This window comes from Vidua chalybeata, chromosome 27 (assembly GCF_026979565.1).
Source record: "Vidua chalybeata isolate OUT-0048 chromosome 27, bVidCha1 merged haplotype, whole genome shotgun sequence".
Lineage (NCBI taxonomy): Eukaryota > Metazoa > Chordata > Aves > Passeriformes > Viduidae > Vidua > Vidua chalybeata.
In genome coordinates this window covers 3516346-3541304 of record NC_071556.1, presented here as the reverse complement: position 1 = coordinate 3541304, position 24959 = coordinate 3516346, and the positions used below count along the sequence as shown (strand labels likewise).

Sequence of the window (24959 nt, the reverse complement as noted above, 5' to 3'; positions counted from 1 at the left end):
GGTGATGGCAATGCCATGGAAATGTGATGGTAATGCCAGGGAAACATGATGGTAGTGCCATGGAAATGTGATGGCAGTGCCAGGGACACGTCATGGTAAAGCCAGGGACAGGTGATGGTAATGCCAGGGAAACATGATGGAAATGCCATGGAAACATGATGGCAATGCCATGGAAATGTGATGGCAGTGCCATGGAAATGTGATGGCAGTGCCAGGGACATGTCAGGGTAAAGCCAGGGACAGGTGATGGTAATGCCAGGGAAACATGATGGAAATGCCATGGAAACATGATGGCAATGCCATGGAAATGTGATGGCAGTGCCAGGGACATGTCAGGGTAAAGCCAGGGACAGGTGATGGAAATGCCATGGAAACATGATGGAAATGCCATGGAAACATGATGGCAATGCCATGGAAATGTGATGGCAGTGCCATGGAAATGTGATGGCAGTGCCAGGGACAGGTGATGGCAGTGCCATGGAAATGTGATGGCAGTGCCAGGCTCACATGATGGCAAGTGGAGCTGTCAGCTCAGGTCCCCTCAGTGCAGGTTCTGCAGGGAGAGCAGAGCTGGCACCACACAGGTGTAAAAATTTAAGAAGTTTCATAAAGGACAATTGGAGACAAGGACCACAGAGCAAAGTTATTACAGCCAAGAGCACACTGTGACCTTCAGGGATACTCCTTAAATGCTTTTCCCATTACATCAGCCTGTTGCATGCCCATAAACTGGTTTACATATTCCAGGAACTATTTTACATGGCCCCTCCTCGGATCTGCCTTTTTAGAGCATTCCTTGGGTGTGGTTTTAGTTCTTTTTTGTCACCTCCAGTTTTTGGGCCTTGGTCCTCGCTGTCTTCAGTCAGTGAGTGCTGATAATTGGCAGATGTGTACAGGTGTCCTCATCCTGTGTTCATGGGATGTTTTCCCATCCCAGCAGGCATTTTAACACAAGCACACTGATATCAGCTATGTCACTAAGCTTAATTAACAACAGAAATAAAACCTATATCCTTATAGCAAAGTTACTTTAACATTACACATATAAAATCCATTTTAATATTTGTGAAAAGCCAATTTATATTATATTATATTATATTATATTATATTATATTATATTATATTATATTATATTATATTATATTATATTATTATTATATTATATTATATTATATTAGTCTATAACACAGGCCCTTCACTCTGCTCTGCCCAGCTCCCACAGAAATGTCCTCACACTGCAGCCAGCAGGGACACATCTCAAAAAGGCTGGAGGGAAAAAACCAGCCATGTCTGCAACTGTCAATGCCAACAACTCTCCTGTAATAACAGCAAAAATCCAATATGGGCAGGTGAAAGTGGCTGAAGTAACCTGCTCACATCTAGAGGCACCAGAGGGAAGTGTTGCTTCCCTCCCCCCAGCCCTTCCATTTCAGTGTTGCCACTTGGCTCAGATAATTCACTTTTAATAGTCTGGTTACAAATGAGATTGTGAAGGAAGCACGTGGCTGAGAGCAGGGATTTCTGAGTCACATTCTCATTTCCCCCTCGTGCCTCCCAGGCCTTTAATAAACTACAAAGAGACATTAAGAAAACACTAAGAACTCTTTATCTGCTGAGATTTGGGAACTGGTGCAGCAAGCAGGCAGTAATGGATTCCACTGCAACACATCCCGGAGGCAGCGGCTGAACCAGGGGGACGGGAAGTTCAGCTGCTCAGGACAGAGAGTGCCCAGATGAGGAGGCTGGAGGAGGAAGGAAAGCAGGCTGAGGTTGGGTGAACATGGTTTCTCCCAGTCGTGCTCATGCCCCATCCGCTGGGAAACCCACGGGTGTGGCATTCACATCCTCTGGACAGAGAGACACGATTCTGTCTCTCAGGAGAAGCACAGAGAGAAGAAGAGAGAACAATCTTTATCCCTGCTCCTTTGTTTTCCCCATGTGGAATGTGGTGTGGAGATTGTTCACCTGCAGTGATTGCTGGGTTGGATTCTGGTGAAGGTTGTTTGGGGTCAGTGACCAGTGGGATCCAGCTGTGGCTCGGGCTCTCAGCAGAGTCACAGTTTGAGTTAGAGAGGTGAGTAAGAAGTGAGTATGTAGAACAGGAGAGTATCTCTTTAAATAGTATATTAATGTAATAAAGTATAGTTTTAATAAAGCAGATCCTTCAGCCTCCTGATCTGGAGCAGACATCATCATTTCTTCCCTGAGCCAGGGTTGCCTTTTTTTACGATACACAAGGAATTAAGAAGCTGTCGTTGGTGCTTTGAGACTTCTTCCACATCACCCCCAAGCTGTGTCACTGGGGCCAGGTTAAATCACAGCAGGAAAAAGGGAAGAGGAAAGGGGCCACATCCTACCTCTGCCTGTAACACCAGTTCAGCAGATAACTGCAGGTAGTGGGAAAATCAGATGGAAGGAACAGGTAAATGTCCCCCCAAGGCAAAGAAATCAATGCAAAAATCAAGTTGAAGTTAAAAAAAAAACATACACAGAACTAATTACAGAAAGAGAGCTGAGCCTGGAGTGGGTGAAAGTCCTTGCTGAAGGAAATGTCTCAAGCAGGTAAATGGAGCAGTTGGCCTCAATGGCTTGGGTTATTTATTTTGTTTTTTCTCTTTCTTCATGTAGGTCAGATGTCCTCCTGAGGGGGTTTCTCTTAACTTCCCTCTTAGGATCTCAATTACACACTCTACACAGATTAACAACAACAACAGATAATAGAACAGTTAGAGCAAAAGAACCTCAGAGGAAAACATAGTGCACTTAGACCAGAACAAATAGGAAGGGTTCAGGAGAAGGAAAATCAATGTGGCTGATATTTATTATACTCTTTATGGAAGGAGATGGGACTCAACCAGAGCCCATTTAGAGTTCTGTTCCACTTGGATTTTGCCATAAACAAAAGTAATGAGTCCAGTTCTTCATTACACTTTTTTTACCCAGCACATTGTAATTAGGGTTAAGAAAATACACATGGAGGGGGAAAAAAAGACAAGAAAAAGTAAGGACAAAGAAAAAAAGTGATAAAAATCTCCAGCTAATTCAAAATTTACTATCAGTTCTGCTCAGGCTTCAGTTGGATCTTCCAAAAGCAACATTTCCTTTCATTTGGATTGGGTAGTTTCTCTTCAAACAGCCTTTTTATGCCACACATGAAGAGAAAACAAACAACCATGAGCAGGGAGGAGAAAGGGAAATAAAGAAGGCAAACAATGCAATATGTATGGAATCTAGCACAACACAGAATCCCACACTGGGAGGCAGGAACGGGTCGTGGTGGCTGTAATTCAGCACTAGTGGGAGCAGCACAGAAAAAGCAAAGGCAGAGGAAAAGCACGTTGTGAGTAACGAAATGCTCTTTGCTTTGACCCACAGGTGTGCCCAGACACCCTGAGCCATGCAGGACCCTGTGTGTGCACTGACACACCTCCATTGCCTCCAGGATCCCAGTGAGGGATTGCACGTCCGTGGCGTGGGGCACGGGACCCTCTGGTGGGGAGCAGGCTCTCACTTGCTCTTCCTCACGCTGACTAGCATGTCAAAGTCAAATATGTTTGCATGCAAGTGCCTGCAGTCACCCACAAAATGTGTTCTCCCTGCTTGAGCCATCCAATTCCACGACTGCCTTTGCCTGGACTCAGTGGAGATTGGTTGGGATCGGACTGCGGTCAAGGAATTGGAAATCTGATTTGAGGTGAGTCCTACTTCAAGTACAGCTCAAATTCAAATTATTTCAGTTGTGACAGAGAGGGGGAAGAGAAACAGAGTATGTGAAATAATAGCTACTGCTAGCTAAGATAAGCCAGGCAAGACAAAATATTAAATCTGATTCTGTTAGCACACCAAACACAGAGAGATGTAATTCCATCCACCTGTCCACACCAGAGAACATTACTGTCACCCATGGTGCATAATTCAGGGCTGATAAATCATTAAAACCAGGTAGAAATGGTGACATTCTGCTATTAGATGCCATTGATATTAAGCCTGTCTGGGACAGCGAGATTCTCAGGCTCAGTGGCTCACACTCCTTTGCAGCTGGAGCTGTGGGCTGGCTCTGAAGCTCCCAAGGGTCACAGAAGCCTCACTGATAGTGGGGAACATTTCCAGCCCCGTGCACAAGCCCAGCTGAACGTGGGCTTGTGCCCAACACTGTGCCCACGTGTCCCTGCTCTTGCTCCAAAGGGGGGATGAGATGGCTTCAGACCTGGAGGTGGAACTCTGCCCTGCTGTGCTCTGCTGGCTGCCAGCTCTGCCAGTGACTTGCTGTGTCATCTTGAGCAATCACCAGGGCTAGACACAGCCCCCTTCCTATCAGATGGCTCATACAGGTGTTCTCATTAACCTCATTAGCTAATGAGCCAAAGCCATCACACAAGTCTGCAGATGAGACTCGCCTGGAGTCTTGGAACACGAGTATTGCTCCACCAGCCCTCAGTGTTCCATCCAGCACGATCAAAAGTCTCTTCCTAAGGCTTGCCAGCACAGCAGGGGTAAAAGGAAATTGGACTGGGCTCACTGCTTGGAAAACAGAGGTTTTGCAGGTGAAACACGAGGAGCTCAAATCAGGATGGAGATGGAACTGTTCCCTACTCTGTGCAATTAGTGCATTTCGGGAGAAGGGCAGAGCCAGTTTATGGAGCATCCTCAGCTTGTCATTTTCCCTGCTGCTCCAATCACTTTGGGCTACCCTGAAGAAGTGTAATCACCACCAAACACAAAAGAAAGCCAGGGGAAAAAAATCTCCTGGTTTAGGGAAGTAGGGAAACCTGGGACTCAAGCTGTGTCTGCAGGAGCTGGAGAAAGCTGCAGCTTTCTACAGCCACCTGGAGCTTAATTGCCACTTAAAGGAATTATTTTCTGCCTTTATCCCTAAGAAAAAACAATTATTTGTAGGGAGCAGACAGACAGGGAAGCACACTGGAAATTGCTTGGTAGACCAGCTTCCTCTCCTTTCCCCTTGTTCCAAGTGACAGAAAATAGAAACAATAATTCAGTCAAGAGCAACAGGAAGAAGAAGTGCTGGGAAGAGCATGAGCTTCCAGAAAGTGGGATGGGAAAGGCCACTTGCATCTCCTGGTGTCGTGTTCCTTCCTCAAGCACCTGCAGCTGTTCCATGGCCTGGCCCTCCAGCTCACCAAGGGCACCCCTCCTGTGTCACCTCTGAGTGCAGCTTGTGTTGCTTTTGGCATTATCACAATTAAGGCTTTTAGGGAATTCTCCCAGCGTTTGGCAGCCCAGCGCCTTCGCTGCGATTCTGTCAGGAGGAGTATTTCTTCTCTCCTTTTAGGAGAAAAAGCAGCTCTGTCCTCTTTCATCCACACGAAATGAGCTCCTGGCTGTGGGAGAAAGGCACTGCACTGGCAGCCCTGAAAAGTGACAACCCACTATTAAAGCACAAAAGAGTCACCTCCCCAGTGATGGTGCTGGCTCGGCAGCAGGAGACTCCTCTCCTCCAGCATCCTTTCACTGCACTAAAAGCTTCAGAGGAAGCTGTGAGCAGCCAGCACTGAGCAGATCCAGCCAAGCCTATCCAGAGCTTAGAGCCCGGTTTAAACATGAATTGGTTTTTTTTTTTCTACACTCTTCATTGTGATACAGCCTTGCCTCATGACTTTATGTCCAGAGTCCTCCTGAGCAGCTCTCTGAGCCCTTGCTAACGAGCTCAGGGCCAGAGCAAAGCTCCAGTTAACCCATTTTTCTCCTTTTATTCCCCGTGTTAGTATCTCATTAGTCTATGGGTTGTTCTCCTCACTCCCACATCTGCCTTGTGTCCCTGTCTCTTCCTGATCCGAGCACATCTGTACACATCAATCCAAAAACATCACCTGTTGCACTCTCGGCATTTGGCATTTGCTTTCAGAAGCACTAAAATCATTTAAAATAATCCAGACTCTTCCATAGCACCACATTCTCCAATTTGCTATCAGCAAAGACTTTCTATTTAAATTTTTTTAAACTTTTTTTTCACAGTGGAATATTTTAATTCAAACCACCCAGCGTTTCCTGCACACACCCTGGGAGGCAGAGCAGGAAAACAGTGGGAAAGGTCTCAAATTAACATCATTAAAAGGGATTGATAGAAGAACAGCACTGGGTCAGGAAGTCTTGTTCTAGGCATCCATATCCCAAAGAATAAGCTTGGAATTTTAGAAAAATCTAATTTTTTTTTCATTTTATTTTTGGGTTTTTTTTTTTTGTTGTTGTTTTTTTAGGAAATAATATGTTTCCTGCATTAACTACTCCCCTGGTCAAAAAGCTTCATTCCTAGCAGTTTCTTTCTTTCTTTCATTTTCTTGCCCCTGATCCTCAGCTCAAGTATATCAGAATCTTTCTACAGAAAACAATAGAGATGCATCTGCTTATGTGAGCTAAAAATCTGTCCCAAACCTCAGTCTATATTACAAATAACATTCAAAGAGATTGTTGGCAAATGAAGAAGGGAAAATAAAAGTCTTTTTGTACTGTGAAATTTCCCAGGAATAAAACAAACACACAGTCAAAACTATTCAAATGGCATTTCAGGAGATCAGTCACAGAATCCATTAATGCATTTCTTTTTAACAAATGGAGTTTGCAAATTTACTCTGGGTTTACAGGCTAACCTGTTCTATTGCCATCATGGCAAACCTGATTTGTGCTGTAAGAGCCAGCTCAGTGTTCACAGAGTCTCTGGGAGGAAAGGGACAGAATTCCTCCCAACATAACAGGGTTTAATTAGAATAATGACTTAAATAAGAACCTTATCAAGGTTGTATCAGCTTTTGAAGGCATGTTACATGCATATGCAAGTACGTCAGGCATATACCCACCAAAAATCACTCGATTTTTCAGAACATAAGATCAGAATCAAGTGCAGGGTCTCACAACCTTACTGGAATAAAGCAGTGCCATTCCCTGGGGAAAGCAGTTCTGGAATCAATGTGACTCAGTAAATCTCTGTACAGCACAGCCAGTCCACAGCATTTATAGCTAAATCTTGCAGCTACAAGCTTGGGCCTGATTCCCCACTGCATGGTGTGAGCAGTAAATTATAATTATTCCCACTTTTAAGGTCCTTGCCTAAAGAGTTTTACTCCTATAAGCGCAAAAACCTGCCCCCCATCTTCTTGTATTGCTGGAGCAGAAAATGTCTCTGCAATTGTGATTCTCTCTTGACTCTATTTGGTGGCCCCATTACATCCACCTCAATATCAGCTTTATTCTCTTGTGCACTTGCATCATGTACAGGCAGTGAGTAAAGACCAGTGATGCAGCTGAGAGTCCCCAAGGAGGTTGGAAAATTGACTTTAGTTGGTTCCCCCAGGATTATTGATATTTGCAAAGCCCTCTGGAGCAGAGACTGAGGGGAGGCAGAGGGGCAGGGGCTGAGCTCTGCTCTGGGCCAGGGACAGGAGCCCAGGAAGGGCTGGAGCTGTGCCAGGGCTTGGCACGGAGCTCAGGGAAAGGTTCTTCCCCCCGAGGGTGCTGGCACTGCCCAGGCTCCCCAGGGAATGGTCCCGGCCCTGTCAGAGCTCCAGGGATGCCCAGGGTGGGATTGTTGGGGGTCTGTGCAGGGCCAGGGGCTGGATCAATGATCCCTGAGGGTCCCTCCCAGCTCAAGACATTCCATGATTCCATTCTGACTGCATTTGGTGCAGTCCTTCAGAGAGCTGGGACTGGGCTGAGACCCAGCTTCTTCTCATTAAAGCTCTCTCTCTGCTTCCAAGTTCAGCCATGCCAACTTCACTGGCATGGATGGAACGAGCCTGTGGTGCATGGCAAACAGAGTTAGAGAGGCTGTGATAATGAGTAAGCTGGAGCTGCTGTTTGTGCATCAACAACACCACTGGCAGGTGCCTCCTGGCTGTGGGGATTTATTCCAGGTGATGCTGTGAAGGACAGAAACAAGGCAGCACAGACATTGCATTCCACAGAGGGTCTGCAGCAGTGAGAAAGATCTCACAAATTAGGCAGAGCTCACCTGCAGGAATCATAGAATCCCAGAATGGTTTGGGTTTGAAGGGACCTTAAAGATCATTCAGTGCCCAGCACCTGCCATGGGCAGGAAAATGCCACTCACCAGAGAAGGTTGCTCAGGGCCCCGTCCAACCTGGCCTGGAACACAGGCTTAGGAATAAGCCTGAGCAAAAGTAAGCCATAATAATCACAGGTGTTTCATTAGAGAGCCTTGAATAGCTTTATATTGTAAATGCAGGTGAACCCGGTGGGAAGAAATGCTGATGTCTGACTCCAGCTCAGAAGGCTGAATGATTTCTTTATTAGAACTATACTATAATACATGAATATACTATTTAAAGGAAGATTCTAAAACTACAAACCTACTTTCTCTAACTACCCTGACTAACAACTCGTGCCCCTCTCTGAGAGTGCAGCCACAGGTGGGTTGGATTGGCCACCAGGCTCAAACAATCCTCACCAGAATCACACCAAGCAATCACCCCAGGTAAAAAATTCTCCAAACACATTCCACATGGGAAAAACAAGGAGCAGGAATAGAAATTGTTTTCTCTTTCTTTCCCCTGTGCTGCTCTATGAAAAATCCTGAAAGAAAGCAGAATGTCCCTGCGACACTTTATAAAATGAGGACAGTGTGTATTTTATCAATTTACAGATGGGAAAGCAATGACTGAGAGGGAGTGGCTGGCACGATCAGATCCTGTGGCTGAGACCCACATGTGCTCTGCTGCTAATGGCACAGCAAAGGGTGATCAGGTACATCTCAGGTTGAACATCTACACATCACAGCAACCACAGACAGGGGCCACTTGTGAAAACCCTGCCCAGTTAATTTCCTGAGGATCACACAGAAAATCAGTGACAGAGAAACAGAAAAACAAAGACTGCTGACCACAGAGCTCCCTCAGCTCTTCTCCCCATGAGGCTGATTTCTGGTACTCAGACATCAGGCTCCAGCCTGTCCTTTTTTCAGGCAAACAGTTACCCAGCTTTCAGAAAACTCTTTACCTTTGATACACTCTCCATAACTGTTATTACCATGTTTGCCTCAAGATTTCTATTTGAATACTGGCTTTGCCCCTCCCTGAATCCCATTGACTTAGGGCTTTCGTTTGTTTGTGTGTCTTCTTCTCCTCCTCTTGTTTTAATTAAGATGCATTTTACTAATTATCTGAAGAGCAACATGAGCACAGATTAAAAACTGGATTAAGTAAAAGCTGGGGTACACAAGAATCAAGGCAAGGGCTGATGTGGCTGTGCTCTTGCTCAGATATTGTGTTTGTCCAGTGGCTTTAACTCGGAGTCAAATTTGTTGCTCAGGCATTAATTAACCCTCTTGCTTTCCCATGGAAAGTATCCCCAGGTTCCCATGTTCCCCTTGCCTGTGGAAACAGAGTGTGACACAATTCCCTAATAAATTCATTGGATTGCCTATTAGATCCATTAGGGAGGGGTTTGGCTCCATTCTGACCATCTGCCTGGAGACAGAAAAGAGTGAAAGAATGACAATATTTTGCTGATCTACTGAAGGGTGAATCCTGTGCATCCTGGGAAGCTGCTGGAGAGAGGGCAATGAATTTGCCTTTGGGATTTCCCTCCTTTGGGGAAATCAAAATGGTTTTGTCAAGATCTGTCCCCACCGTGAGCTCAGTCCTGCTGCTCTAAAGTGAGAGCACAGAGGAACAGGAGCAAGTTTAAGTGACTCTAAACCCAAGCTCTGTACTTCATATTCATCATTTAGAATCTGCAAATGCTAGTGAGAGCAAGGCTTATTTGTTGATGCCTGTTTGCAGGGGTTTATTTGTTTGAAAAGGCTAATCAGCCAACTGCTTAAATATAAAGGAAAAGGGAGAAAATATTCAAAGCTATTCAGATGAGGTGCCATGGTTTGAGTCTTGATGTCAGTGTGCAGCCAACTGACAAATGCTGAGCCACAGTCTGGTGTAAATCCAGATGAATTCCACTAGAATCAACAGACTTCCTTCCAATTTATTCTGATGTAACAGAGAGCATGATATTTCCATTCAGATTTACATTAGATTTGTTTCCTGTTTTCCATAATTCAGTCAGTTTCCATTGTGTACAAAAGCAGCCTGGGCCAGATCTTGATCTTATTTGCATCAGATGAAAACAGTTGTTTCAAATGGAGCTACACTGAATTTATAATTGCATAAATAAGAGCAGAAGCTGATCTGTTCCAAGAGAGAATTTCCCAGGGTGTTGCTGTGTGAGAACACTCCTGCTGTGGTGATCAGGTACTTTGCCATTGATTTCAATGGAGAAATTTCATCTAAATCCTGGAGTGAAGCCCCAAGCTTGAGCTGCTTTGCACACCCAAGCTCTAGAAGCCCCTCGTTCCTCCAGAAGATCAGCCAATAAGCTAAAACCTCCATCACCTCATGACCTGACTCACAAACACCATGGATGGCCTGAGGAAAGCATCAGGATGGAAAGAGCTCAGCCTTGCCAGGCAGAAATGCTCCTCCAAAGATAGATTTCATTTGTCACACACGTTCTTTATAACCCAAGTGCTCCATGTTGACTTTGCTTCCTACTGAGTTTCCTCCCTTGAGGCCCTTCTGAGTCCCCTTGTTCCATTGTAATTGGAATTTTAGGAGCAGTGCAGTTATTCCCTGGCAGATCAGACTGCCAGTGTCAGCAGCCACACTACCACTAATAGATTGGGTTATTAGTAATAACCAATAAGAGTGTTATTCCCAGCAACATGTGTAATCAAGTGGATTTACTCCTCCCCATTGAAGCTGCTTATTCCACTGCTGGGAGGAAAATAAGGCCATTTCAAGTCATTTATGGTGGTTGCAAAGGCTTTTCTGAGTAGATATACAAGTTATGTTGCCATAGCTTCTAGGAGGACTGTGAACCCAGCTCATCCATCTGGCTCACACTTGTTCCTTGCTCTCTGGAAGCCAGCATCTCCATGAGATATGGACAGGCATTGTTCTCACTTTGGGTCTCACAGGTGGGGCACAAGCTCAGGTAAACCCTTACAACACTGACCTCCAGCTCTTAACACTTTACCAACATGGATATTCCACCTCAGTTCTCAAGGATGAGAAAACTGTTCAGCTTCATTCTTTGTTACCCATGGCCCGGGGAAATGCAAAGCAGATCCGCAGTAAAAGCAGCTGTATCAACAAAATATCACTTTACATGGCTATGACTTGGCATTTGAAATGAAAACATACTTCTTCCATTTGACTTTTCAGGCTCCTGTGTGTTTAATTCCACAGTAAATTTAGATTCCTTTACAAATCTAAATATTTCTCTTCATTTACAATATTTAGCACCAAACATGGGAAAACAGTGACAAGAACAACTGCAATGACACCAGTGACAGCATCACAATTACAAGGCCATCAGGATTAGGAGCACATTAATGTGGCAGACTGAAATTTCAGCATCTCTGTGCTTCTCTCTCACCACGTCATCCCAGCCCCTGTGCAGAGACTGGCAATTACCCCATGGGTATGGCCTGTAGGATATAAAAGAGAGCCTTGAAAAAACAAGGCAATCATCAAATTTCCAGTGTGGGTGGAATCTGTCTGTTAGGTTTGCACACACACACACACACACTCAGGGCTGCCAGTGCCTAAAGGCAGCCTTACATCGAGCTGGTGCCTATAAAACACAAAGGCACGACAGATTCTCTCCCCCTGATCCTTCACAGAGCAGGAGCAGAAGCCATCACACCATAACAAAGGCTGACATAACTACGTATTGGGGATTTTGTTCCCCACAGCTTTTATTCCACTGTGTGATTTGCATTACAACTGGATCCTAATTGTCCATTTTAGCAGGCAAAGAGCAATCTGGTACAGATTATAACATGCGAGGCAAAGCTGTGGTGTCACAAAATCGGTACCACCAGGCAAAGGCAGCCTTTGACACCAGCTGATTAAACAACAGAGCAGCACTGCCTGCAATTAACAGGAGCCCAAAAAAAGCCCCAGGACAGAGGAAGTCTGCTTAAACAAAGCAAAAGTGCCAGAAATCCTTTCACTGGTGCTTCCTGACAGCCCTGAGGCAGTGCCTGACAGCAGCACTGAGCTGAGATGGTGCCACTGTCCTTGGAGAAGGGACACCTGGAAGTTATCACAGCGGCCAGGTAATCATTGCTATAGGCTTTATGTATTACAGAAGGTTGATTAATATATTTTTATTAAGAAAGCTGTTGTTCTTTTATAGACTAGCTCGCTACAGGTTGACTTAATTGGTTTTTTACTTAAAACACTATTGCTATTGGTTAATTAAGAAAGTACTTTTTGGTGGACAAATCTTTATAACACATTTTGCATGTTTCCAATACTAGGTGTAGCAAGGTAAGAATTGTTTCTCATTCTTTTCTCTGAGTTTCTCACAGACCTTTCCCAGATGGATGCCTGGGAAAGTTGTGTTTCTCTCTGCTGGCACAGGAAGTGACACACTCAGGGGCTGTGGGGGAGAAAGGAGCCCCTGCCAGGCTCTGCTGGTCCCACTGGGAGCCCTGGGAGGTGACGAGGCCCAAATGGCCCCAGCAGCGTGTCTGACACAGCACAGCCCCAGCAAGAAGTGTGTGTGTGGCCCTGAAAAGCAAAGCCTGGGGCTGAAACCCTTGAAGGAGAGCACTTCCAGGAGGGAATGTCACACAGGCCTGGGTGGGGACAATGGGACAGAGCTGCCCCGTGCCCTGCAAGGAAATGAGGAGCAGCTGCTGTGGGCTGGAGAGTGTCTGCAAGGGTTCTGGGGGAGGGAAATCCATCATGAAGTGGCCTCAAAGGACAGTGACAGCCTGCTTGAGACCCTGGGAGTTCAGCCACTGTGTTGAATTCTCCTGGATGTGGAAAACCCGTGGTATTCCCAGGGCTGCTAGTGCAGACTCATTGATTAGTAGGCAGGGCAGGAAATTAAATGAGGCGGGTGAATTAAAGCCAGACTCCACAAGCTGCATCTGTTCCTCCATTCCCTCTGGATACAACACTGATGGAACTTTAAAAAGTAAATTTAGCGAGGAAAGCTGCCAGGGTGATGGCCCTGTAAACTGAAACATTTGATGCATGCATGTCTCAGGTACAGGAGAAGGAACATGCCCCAGCCTGAGCTGCCTGACTAGAGCACAGCTCCTGCTGGAGATGACCTGCCTGGGCTTGCCTTCTGCTCATGAAGCTCAGGAGAAGGAGCTGCTGGAAAGGCCTGGCTGCAGCTCAGAGGAGGAGGTAAACAGCAGTGCTTTGGATAACCCTGTCTGTGATGCTCCAGCAGGAGCAGGATCACAAAGGTAAGCAGTCCCAACAAGCAGCAGTCCCATCCACAGGGCAGCACGGTGAAGTTTCAAACTTCTCCATCTTGCAGTACACTCAGGAATAATTCACACAGCTTCCAGTGCTGCTCCTTGGTCTTGTCCACACCTGTGATCACAGACAAGGGAAACATCCATTTCACAATAGTTCTTACTGTCAGCATCTTTTCTGGTATCCAGGCAGCTCCCCACAGTTAATTTAGTCTTTCCAGATATCCCCCTGAGCTGCAAAAAGCCTTCCAGAGCTGACCAGAGCTGCCAGCTACAGGCAGGAGGTGTTAGAGTAGATCCTGGACCTAATCCAGCTCAGGTCAGTTTGCCTTCTGCAGAAAGGCAAAATTCCAAAGAGCCTGGCTGGTTTTGAAGGACCTAGGAAAGCAAGAAGAGACAGGACATCTCAAACAAAAGACTTCTTTTTTCCCTAGGTGTGTCCAGAAGAGGATTGGAAACATCCCTCTGCCCATTTGGTGATCCAACCTTCTTGGCCAGACTCAGGTAAACCCCAATGTCTCAATTCCACCATAAAAAGTGGCTTCCACCTACTCTGACAGCAGCTGAGAGGTGTGATCCCACCACTCAGCAAACATAAGCATACCTGCAACCAGGAGTAAGAGGCAGCATGGGGAAGACAAGTAGAAGAGGCAGTGTAAAACCACTGAGTAAAAGAGAAAATCCCTCTGTCTTCCCAGCACTGGGACTGGAAACGTTAGGGAACAGCTGGGGCTGTGTCAGGGGGGTTTAGATTGGATGTTGGGGAAAGTTCTTCCCCCAGAGGGTGCTGGGCACTGCCCAGGCTCCCCAGGGAATGGTCCCTGCCCTGGCAGCTCCAGGAGCTCTCAGGGATGCTCAGGGTGGGATTGTTGGGGGGTCTGTGCAGGGATAGGGGCTGCACTGGATGATCCCTGTGGGTCCCTCCAAACTCAGGGTATTTCATGATTCATCACTAAAGAGTTGCACAGTTCTATTAGCAAAGCATTAAACAAATCCCTTGCAGTGAAAAACAACACAATAAACAGGCAAACAAAGAAAAAAAACCAGTCAGTTCTTGTTCCTCAGAGCACAGCCCCTGTTCTCAAGTGTCTGGCATTGGATTGTGGCATAGAAGAAAAAAAAGCAGAAATACCTCAAATAGATCCAGTTCGTTTTACCTCTTTTTCTGCTGGTCCTGTGGCTCTTTCTAGGTGGTTTGTGGTTTTTTTCCTACTCTTTGCCATGTGATGAGATGCATCATTTGAAGGACAGCAACCAAACCAGCTCTTCCTGCTCTGAAGAAAGGCAGCAACTGCACTTAGAATAAAAGATTGTCAGGCAGATTTGAAGTGTCAATCAAAGCCTATCTCTGAAAAAAACATTAGTCCAGGCAGCTCCCCACACCACCACGGTTAATTTAGTCTTTCCAGATATCCCCCTGAGCTGCAAAAAGCCTTCCAGAGCTGACCAGAGCTGCCAGCTACAGGCAGGAGGTGTTAGAGTAGATCCTGGACCTAATTCAGCTCAGGTCAGTTTGCCTTTTGCAGAGCAAAAGATTGTGATTATCAAGCCCAGGGAAGCAAATCCTGTCTCCCAGGATTTGTGAAGCAAACTGTACCTTTTACTAGACGAGGGGCATGGATTTAGAACTCTGTTGCTCAATGTGTCCCATCTCCAGTGGCACACATCCACTTTAATATTATTATTCTAATTTTAATTATTATTTATGACTACACCCAGGGCTGTGTGAGGCACTTTCCAAGCACTCAGGAAAGTACTGGCTCTGCTCCAAGAAATTCATTATTTCAGGACAGACACGCAGAGGCACTGCATGGAGTGGCAGAACTGCTGACCCAACAGCACCAGGACCTGCCTTGCTGGGTGACCTTGGAAAACTCACATTCCTTCTTCCCACATTTAGTCCCACCCCACTCTTTGTCCATCCCAGTTGCTTGTAAGATGTTCAGCTGTGACCTTGTTCAGGTTTTTGTCTCAGAATCTCTTTCTGTCCAAGTATGTTCCTAGGGGGAATGTTTTTGTTCTTTGGGAAAAAGAAAATGAAAAATTCTATTTTCCATAGCATTTTTTTTCAGATGCTTGTATTGGAAAAAAAAAATTTTAAAAATTAAAAAAAAATGCAGATTTAGGGTGTTTGGTAAGAGTTGCCAGTCATTGGAATTTTCTGGGGAAAATACTGAGATTAGTGAAACATCCATTTTGTTTTTCTGAAAATAAGTTTGAACCTAAAAATCAAGTTGTTCTGTGAGTAAGGAACTGGTGAAACCCGTTCTTCCCCTGATTTGTATTACAACTGCTTTTTATTTCTTCCTTTCTTGGTGCTCCCAGCTTACTGCAATATCCTCAGGGCACCTGATGCCCTCCAGACCTTCCCAGCAAAATCCTTGGCTGCTCCAGCAGCGTCTTGCTTTGCAGGGAAGGGGTAGCAAGTGCAGGGGCTGGTTTGAAGCTGGGCAGGAACTGATTGACCAGTCATATCTAAATGCCAGCTGGTCACCTGGCTGCTGCATCCCAAAATAGGCAGGGAGCAAGAGGTGTAATTACCTTTCCTTCAATAGGATATTAACTTAAATGTCTCTCTTCTATCCAGCTGCTGTTTGTTCATGAAAATTGCAGGAATCCTGGGTCTGTGAGACCTCTCTTTTTCCATCAGATTGGGTTGAATCAGGTCAGCTGGTTCAGAAGTTATTGGAGCAGGGGAAAGTGAGGGACCAGCTGCAGATAGAAGAACACAAGGAGGCTCATTGCTGTATAAACCCTGGCTCCAAAATGAGGCAGTTTTGGTGTACCTCTGGGTCCCTGAGATCTGCTGAGGTGGTGGCTGTACCAGAGGCCAACCAGTTCCTGTAAATTTGGACACAGAGAGGCTGCCAAGCTCCAGGACTGTCTCTAGTGCACTGATCACTTTTTGCTGCACAAAGCCTGTAACCTGGAAATGGGGCTCCACTGTACAAAAAGAGTTCTGGAGCCCAGACAGTCCATGACCTGAGTAATTTACACCTGGATGGACAGGCTGAAAGGGAAAAAGAATTATCTCACACTTACATGTAGGAAAACAAAAGCCAAGACAAGCAACTTACTGCAGAACCCTGAGAAGGAGTCAGAAGGAGGCTCAGATGTCCCATGTCCCCATCTAGGGCCCTAAGCAAAGTCCTCCTCAGCTCCTTGTTGCTCCTCTGCCCAGGCAGAATTCCCCTTTCCTGGGCATTTCACTGATTCATTGCTCTCAGGAGCTGAGTCAGTCTCACCACACTCCTCTGTTGGCAGCTGGGTCCACATGGCATGCTGATGAGGAAACACTGTTTGTTGTTTTGTTTGGGTTAATTATTCATGGGCACCACGCTGGAAACGCTTGGAGCTGCTTTCTGAACAGTCCTTGAGCTGGTGTGCAGGGAGGGACTTACCAACACTGGTGGCCAGGCTGCCTTTCCATGGGCAAGCTCTCTTCCATCTGCTTCCCTTCAGCCCTTGTCACACTCCCCGTCCCTCATGGCTTTGGCTGTGCTCTTTGGCATTATCTGAATAAAAAAGAGGCAAATACTTGGAGCACTACAGAGAAGCAATCAAAAATGGCATTTGACCAAGCAGGCACTGACCCTGACATGTGGGGAATGTAAACCTCATCCTCTGGCTGGTTTTGTTCTTCAGTCACACTGTGTAACTCAGTGTTTCAAACATGTTTATCCTTCCACAGAAGATGCCTTCGCCCTCCTTCAGATAATCCACAACTGTCTGGAAGCCTTTTTCTCATAAGCAAGGCTCTTCCTCTTCAGTGCCTGCTCCTGGAAATCCATTTTTCATCTTAGAACAAGGGCAGTCTGTAGCTTTAGGAGCACTTTGAGAATGTTTGCAGTAAGACAAAGCTTGAGCTGCTCTCAACACATTCACCCTCAGGCATTAGCACTAAATGGTGGCTTTCTGGGGTTGTGGGTCTATCAACATCTTCTGACAGGGGTCCAGACCCTCCACAGAAGGGCTAAACTTAGCAAAGCAATATTATTTTCTAAGTTACCCTTCTGAAACCCCTTAGAAATCACCCAGTGCTATCCCCCTGGGGTCTCCAGAACAGAGCCTAAAGCTCTTCCAAGTTTATAGGGGTACCTCTTCGGGGCTGGGATTTGCTTGGAAAGCTCATTATCCCACCTTGGACTGCAGCTAAGAGCAGGGCTGAGTCTTTTGACTTCTGTGAATGGCTGTTTGCAATTATGTTTTCATTTTATGACAAGAAACTGAGCCTGTGCTGCAAATATTTCATCAGATCTTAGAGAATTCTGAAGTCTATGGGGTGGGAGTTTTTGCTGTGTTCTAGCAAAGGATCAGTCTAGTGAGGCTGATATCAGTCACTGGCTGGGTTTTCTGTAAAACCCAGAACATGATTCATATTTCAGCACTTTCCTCTTCACTTGAAATTTCAGGGGATTTTGTTAGCCAAGGGTTTGCTGTGAGCCCACCCTGTAGCACATCTGTCCCATAAAACACCATGACACAGGAGGGGGGAATTTATCCCAAATGGCCAAAATCCTCACCTGATACAAATCAGCACAACTACAGAGAAGTCCAGTAAGCTGGACAACCAGAAGGAAACCTAGGATGGTACTTCCCACTCATTAATTCTTTGCCTAGAACCAAGACAGACCCCTGGGGGACATATTAGCTCAGTTTCATCTGCTGCAATCCCATGCAACTGCACAGGGAGGAATTCAAATCCTGTGGAGCACATTCCCTCGCAGTGTTTTAACAAAAACTCCCTGTGTTTTTGTCAAATGAGCTTCTTGGGCTGAATGATAAGTCAATGAGCTAAATACAGGTGTGACCGTCTGACCTGTGTGCTGTGAGGTGTCAGCAGAGGTAACTGCACTAATGCTTGCAGAACTTAAAAATCACTTAACTGAGGACACCAGAGGAGAGCTTGGCCCGTGAATAATACACATAAATACTACCTTCAGCCACTGAGATGTAGTCAGCCCCCCATCTGGCTGTTGCCTCAGTAACACATCTCTAGGAGGATATTTTTAAGCCAGTATTATTTATCTGGTAGGTGGAAGCAGACCTGTTAAGGCCATGCCAGGTCAGCATATGTCTAAGCATGTACTGAAGAACTTAATTAGCTCTCCCTGAGAAGAGAGACTCCCAGTGCTATTTAAAGGATCGTTATCCCACTGTGAGATGCCTCAGAGCCTGCTGCTAGGCCTCAGCTTAACAGGGCAAGGCTGTAAAAGTGGGATGGGGGTGAAAAGTCTCCCCTCCATGCTGAGGAGTAATTGCTGAGCAACTGCAGGAGCGGGAGGGTCAGTGCAAAGAGCAGGCATCACAAAACCACACTGAAACTCAGAGTAAAGAACTTACTTCAGGGTCTAACTGTGTAGATGCCATTACCTTTTGTTGCTAGAGGCCCAACATCACCTGCTGTGCTCAGTGACTGCGTGCCAGGCAATCCCAGTGACAGTGAGCAGGGCTGACAGGGCAGTGATGTAGGTGTGGAGTGAGCCACTGCTGAGTGCCTGTCATTGGTCCTTATGCCACCACGGAGTCAAACACAGGCAGGAGTTTAGCATCAGCTAAACTGGACCTTGTGCAAGTGGCTCATAGCTTTCCTTTGCAGTTCCAAAAAATCAGACACTCTAAACTGAATGCCAAGAAGGGAATGCCATGGGCTCCCTGAGGATGGATGGGTTTGTTATTCTGACAGGAGGTAAAATATCCATCCTTGAGCAGATGGACCTTTGGAGAACTAGACTGAGCAGCCTCTGAAGAGTAAAACAAGTTCCCAAGCATGTCAAAGCTTCTGTGAGGACTGGCACTCACAGGGGACACTGAGGCTGGATTGCAGGGGAGGGAGGAACCTGGACATGCTTATTTTGACCTAAGAGTGGCTATGATATACAATGTGGGACCTTGGCCTGCTCTTGGAGCTGTCAGGAGCTTTTCCTAGATGAGTTGTTATGGTAACTGAGCTAATGCCCTGAGATAGATGCTTTCAGGTGGCTCCAGGCCAGAAAATCAACACCAATAGATTCCAGATAATAGACTTCTGCTGAACTCAGTGCTGGCATCTACTTTATTTAACCTATTCACCAATGACCTCCTGAACTCCATTCTCCAGGCAAGCCACATATGATGAGAAAAGCTGCCTGGCCTCAATGAACCACAGCTTCCAAAAGGCTGAGGGGACCCATGTCCTGTGGCTGCAAATCAAATGTGCCTGGGACATCCTCCTGGGACATTCAGAGGACAGCTGGCACACAATGGCCAAGATTTTCCTATTAAATTCTTACTCTCCAAAGCTGTGTGGATACATCCAGACATCCCATAAGGAGCAGTCCCTGGCCCGTGCTGGCTCCTGAAATGCACCTGGACTGAGCCAAAAATTGCAGTGCAATACTCCATCATTGTAACAGAGAGAAGTCCAGGCACTGCTTAATTTATCAGCACAGACCCTGCCTGGCTGGCTGCTAGAGGAGACTGCAGGAGAGGAGCCTGGAACCAAGAGCAAAGGCTCTGTCAATGTGCTTGTGCTTATACCACATACAGATCCAGCTGGAGCTGGGCAGCCACACTGGGCATGTCTAAGGATCACCCTGGATCAGCCACTGACATCCTCTGTTTGAAACAGCTCATGGGTTAAGTAGAGGATTCACCAGTTCAAGGCAATATTCCTCCCACTGAACATCCAAACACAGCCAGTAAATGGTCAGCAAGTGACGGGGCTCACCCCCAGACTGGGGTGACCCCGGGAGGTGGTAAAATCTCTCCTCCAACCCGGGCCTTTAAAGAAAGACTCAGTAGTCTTCAGTTGTCTGGTCTCAAGGCAGTTTCTTGCATGTTATCTCAAGGCACACACACTCCCTGACATTCTCTCTGACTCCTTCTCCCTCTGCGTCTCTCTCCGTCTCTCTCCCCCAAGGGGCTGGTGCCATTTTTATATCACACATCACGTATTAAATGTTTAGTTTTTCTCCAATGCCTATCACCTATATTGAACAGTGACTTTCTACTCTAAACCAATCTGTGAGTGCCAACATCACCATGAACATGGGGGATAGGAAGGAGAAAGAAGGAGGACAGGGCATGCCCAAATCCCTCCATCTCAGAACTCCTGACCCCCATGTACAAAACTCAGACCCCTCTGTACAAGGCCTAAAACCCCCCTGTACAGCACTCAAAAATCCTTCCTTTTACTTTGTGATTACTTCTATTATAATATCTAAACTTTTGTGATTTCTTGTTCTTCCTGCAAGGTTGGTAAATTGCTCCATGGATCAGATTCAAAGCCACAGGGGTTTCTGGCTGCCTGCCAGGGTCACAGATGCTTCTGACCTGGACCTGGAACATCCAAGAGTGTCTGAGGGACACCTTGGGTTCCGACAAGCAAGGAGCAGCTAATTCCATGTGCCCACTACCCAGCCCTGCTGCTCACTGCCCCATTGTCACCGTAAGGGTCAGGAATGGGTACAAGTGACACAAACTCTAGGCCAGAAGGCTAAGAGGCTAGAAGCCTCAACTTTACTAAAACCAATTCTTTTATACCCTGGTCCAATACAGGGGGATCTGACTGGTCATTTAATCAATACATTTCACATGATTGGCTAATTAACAAGACACCCCATTTGTAAACAACCTTATGGGCAAAACAGCTTATTACCAAACACCAGGTGCAGAGTGGTTAGAATTCTTGCTCTCCAGCTCTCTAAAGTCTCCCAGGCCGATTCATGGAAAACTTATCTAGCTTTCTCTCTCTCTGACCAGACTGCTGCATCCACATCCCAGGGGTGGCCCTGTTCACTGGTGCAGGATGAATGCACCAGCAAGGAGCTCCCAGGCAGCTCGCTGCAGCAGACAAAATTCGGGAAGAGCAGTGCCAGTTTCAGAACTCCCACGTCACCACCAGACCAGCTGAGCAGCTCCCTGGCTCTGGGGCCCTGCGCTGCCTCCGGAGCGAGCCAAACGGGTTCTGCCGTGGTGTGGTCCACAGTGCCAGCACTGATCATGCCTTGGGCGTTTGGGACAGCCTGTTGCATGCCCGTGGATGGTTTTGCATCCATGCTGGGTGGCTGTTCTGCTCATGCCAAGACCCACTGCTGGTCTCCTGTTAGGCACTGATGGCTTCAACACCACATGCTGGCCCGTGGCCACTGAGCTGGGGCATTTCTCTGCTTGTTCATTCCCATTTCAACTGTTGCTTTGCTTGTTTTACCCACCGGCAAACCATGTTATTGTAATATGTCACTCTCTAGGGCAGAAACTGTTTTTCAGCGAGTTCCTTGCTCAGCCTCTACTGCAACAGGATTGCAATTTCAGTCAGCACAGCAGTAATGTGATTAACAGGCTCTGCACAAAGGGGAATTGCATCCTAGGTGGATGTGATATCTGCAGTTCTGGCCAGCCCATGTGTTTTCCCAGGGTGAGAGGTCATGTTGACTGATCTCCAAAACGGCTTGCTGGAACTTTTAAACATTAAGGTCTAAATAAATTTTCAGCATTAGCTGGTATGCTGATCCCTTTCCTGCCAAGCTGCCGCCTTAAGTGAATTTTTATGACTAAGTTACAAACCCCAGAAAGTACGAGCAAGAAGTGGAAATGCTGACTTGGCCTTTGCTAAATGCCAATTATCTACAAAGGCATTAGGCGGGGAGGGGAGGATGAAAAAGAGGGTCATTTTCATGTTTTCTCTGGTTCAAAGCAAACTGTCCCGTGAGCCCATTGTAGGAACACGCAGCATGCAGAGTGACCATTAATATTTATAGGCACGACACTGAGCTGTGGACCTTGGCAATCACAGCAACTCCACTTTTGGAATTAATAGCGCTCTGTTTGGCTGGTACCTCGGTACACAAGAGGAAGTAGGAGACATCAGGATTCTCAGGGAGAACGGAAGAAGTAGATGGGGAGGGGTCCACACTTCACTGAGCTGGTGAAACACTAAAATCAACCCTTCAATCCTCAGGACTGCTGGCCAAATGCAGCAGAAATTTCACTGTCCTCTCTGCTCCTGTGGCTCCCAGACACCCCAACAGTGCATGGGCTACTCTTGTTATAGTCCCCATGGTTATTCACTGTTGCCCAGCTGATGCAGACCAGTGTATTTCCAAAGACACTACTGGTGCAACGTGGATTTATAATACCTAAAGATCTGCCTGAGTGATCTTAAGACTCAAATTGGTACTGTAATCTCAGTTACAATGCAGCCTTTTCCCACCCTGTACCCAGTGGCAGTGAGAGACAGGCATCTAAAATCCTCTAAAACTTCTCTGTGCTGAAGATCTGGCAAGGTGCTGAGTCACAACCTGCCCTCAGCCCAGGACTGTCCCACGCAGGGTGGTGACTGCCTGGCCACACATCTCAGCAATATCTAAGGGAACTTTCCTACCACAGCTCAGTCGCCCCATGAACCTTTAGAGAAATGTGTCCCCAGTATCTGGGCATTTACTAAAATGCCTTTGAGAGTGGGTGAGGTTGGCACAACTCAATAATCTTTTATGTCAAAAAAAAAAAAAAAAAAATCAAAGAGATGTTACTTCAGGTAGAGACTGGGCGCTCCCCATGTTGCACCCAGCCCTGGAAAAAGCAATAGGAGGTTGGCCAAAGGTGCTAGTTTAGGAACCAGGAAAGTTTGCAGGAAATCCAAGGAAAGAAATATTAGAAATCCCACTCCCTTTTTAATGTACTCACAAAAATTGAGCTGGGACTTTGAGCAACAGGCTCTAGATTTTCAAAAATGGCCAGTGACTTCAGCTGGGCCCTCTGAACTCAGCAGACCAGGGCAGGATCTCCTGGTGAGTTTTGCATTTCTCAGTTACACCCTGCTTCTGCAGCATGTGGGAAGGAGCCCAGCACACTCTGGAAACCAGGCATCTACCAAACAAGCATCAGTATGTGCACCCCATCAACTCAGACCCTCCAAATCCCTTTTTACTTTCAAAAAATTCAGACTGTAAAAATTAGGAAAATAAATACTGGAAACAACAACAAATAGAAGTGCTTCTGCCATTAAAAACCAGGTGAAAAGGAGGAGCTGAGCCAAGTTAATCAGAGAACTGAAATGAGATGTTGGAGAAAAGGGCCGTGGGTGACTTGGGGTTTGCAGTTAGCTGAGTGATGTGAAATCTCTTGTGTCTGGCTGAGCTCTGAAAGGAAACACTTTATTAAATCTTCTTTGTGTGAGATTTCAAGCTGCCTCTGGACTGGAAAATAGGACCATTCCAGTATGTGGGATATAATCAGGAACTGAAGTCTTTAGTGCAGAGTTTTCTGCAGAGAAAACTCCGATCAGCATCGACACATAACTCAGAGGGCTCAGGATTTAGAAAGATGAATTAGACACCACATACCCACAACATACCTCTTCTACCCAGTATCCCCAAAATGCTTCACAGAATTAATCTTGCTGGCAGCAACAACCCAGCATTAGGAAAGACAGTGCAGGTGGGCATAAATTCACCACACTGAATCAAAACTGTCCTGTGGGCCAGTGAGTCCAAGGTCCATTATCTCAGCTTTCATCCCCACTAGAACACAGTGCTTGCTGTGATTGATCTCCCACGCCCTGGCTCTCCTGGGAGTCTCTGTTCTCACTGTACTTTCTGCTGTGATTCAGACACATTTTGGGCAGCTGCAGCCTCTTGCCATCCCTGTCCACACTGCTCGTGCTTTGCTGTAAGCTGGCTCGCAGCGCTTCTCGTGTCACAGCAGGACTCTGCCACCCCCAAACACCTGCAGAAAGCACTTACTAAAAGAAGCAGGGAGACACAGGCACAAGAGGACAAGTGAGAGGTTCAGAACACTCTCCCATGTCGCACAGTCTCCCCTGCCCTTTTTCTTGTCATGTTTCTCTCTCTCTGCTTGGCCACATACCCAGGAAAACGAGACCTGACCAGAGACAGGACAAGCAGCAGCAACCAGATTTCCTCCTCTGAACTGCTTATTTCACAGCACAGCATGTCTGGATATGAACAGCCTGGAGTCTTGATCCTGCTGGAAATGGCAGGATTTGAGTTCCTGGTCTGCCTTCCACAAACCCCGACAAGAAAGTGTCCCAAGGGGCTGAGACACACCGAGCATTCCCCTTCCTTTGCACCACCCCCACGGCAGACGAGCTCCTTGCCTACCTTTTATTGCTGACAAGGAGGAGGACAGAACCATTCTGGATATTGGCTTCTTTGAGGGTCTCGTGCTCCTCGAGCTGCCTGGAGTTGTAATAAAATGTCTTCTTCCAGGAAGTGATGCCCTCCCGTACCAAGAGAGCCCGTAGGTCCATCACCGTGTCCCTGGGCCTGACTGTCAGGGGCATCATCAGGTCCTCATCAGCCAGGTGCACCTTAATGTGGTACCTCTTCCACCGAGACAGGCTCCTGCGCAGCGTGTCCATCCTCTCCAGCTCAGCAGGGCCAGTGTGGCAGAGCAGAGCATCCAGCTGGGAGATCAGCGAAGCAGGGACGTGGCTCTGAAGAGGCTGGCTGCTGCAAACAGCTTTAAACGTCCTGCCAAACCTGTTTCTCCCAGTTGCCACGCTGCATGCTTCACATTCCAGGGAAGAGCTCACCTGGCTCCATGAGCCTGCTGGCTGGGAAACATCTCCATGAATCATTTCCACACACCCCTAAATCCCATAATAATTACAATGTCTTCAAAAGTGCTCTTCATTCCAATGGCTGGCAGAGGACTTTTAAAGTCAGATCTCCACAGACATTAGAAACGTGGGTGCGTGTGAGAAATGAAT

The 24959-nt window shown here is 46.6% G+C and overlaps 1 protein-coding gene across 2 annotated transcripts; it reads right to left on the bottom strand.

The window, feature by feature from the left end:
• Positions 1 to 9928: 9928 nt before the first annotated feature.
• On the bottom strand, positions 9929 to 24608 carry TINCR (TINCR ubiquitin domain containing). Of its 2 annotated transcripts, XM_053966234.1 has the most exons (5): positions 24349 to 24608; positions 16324 to 16761; positions 15788 to 15958; positions 14404 to 14520; positions 9929 to 13364 (listed from the first exon to the last, which is right to left on the bottom strand). In XM_053966234.1, the coding sequence occupies exons 1-2, from the start codon at positions 24606 to 24608 to the stop codon at positions 16758 to 16760; spliced, it is 264 nt and encodes an 87-aa protein (XP_053822209.1). In that variant the 3' UTR covers positions 9929 to 13364; positions 14404 to 14520; positions 15788 to 15958; positions 16324 to 16757. The 2 variants fall into 2 exon arrangements, with proteins under 2 accessions (XP_053822209.1, XP_053822208.1); XM_053966233.1 differs by lacking the exons at positions 9929 to 13364; positions 14404 to 14520; positions 15788 to 15958; positions 16324 to 16761 and adding an exon at positions 16950 to 17025.
• Positions 24609 to 24959: the final 351 nt, after the last annotated feature.

What these genes read in the sequence shown, in the direction of transcription:
- TINCR (XM_053966233.1), bottom strand. Translation starts at nt 24,608, where the DNA reads ATGGACACGCTGCGCAGGAGCCTGTCTCGGTGGAAGAGGTACCACATT.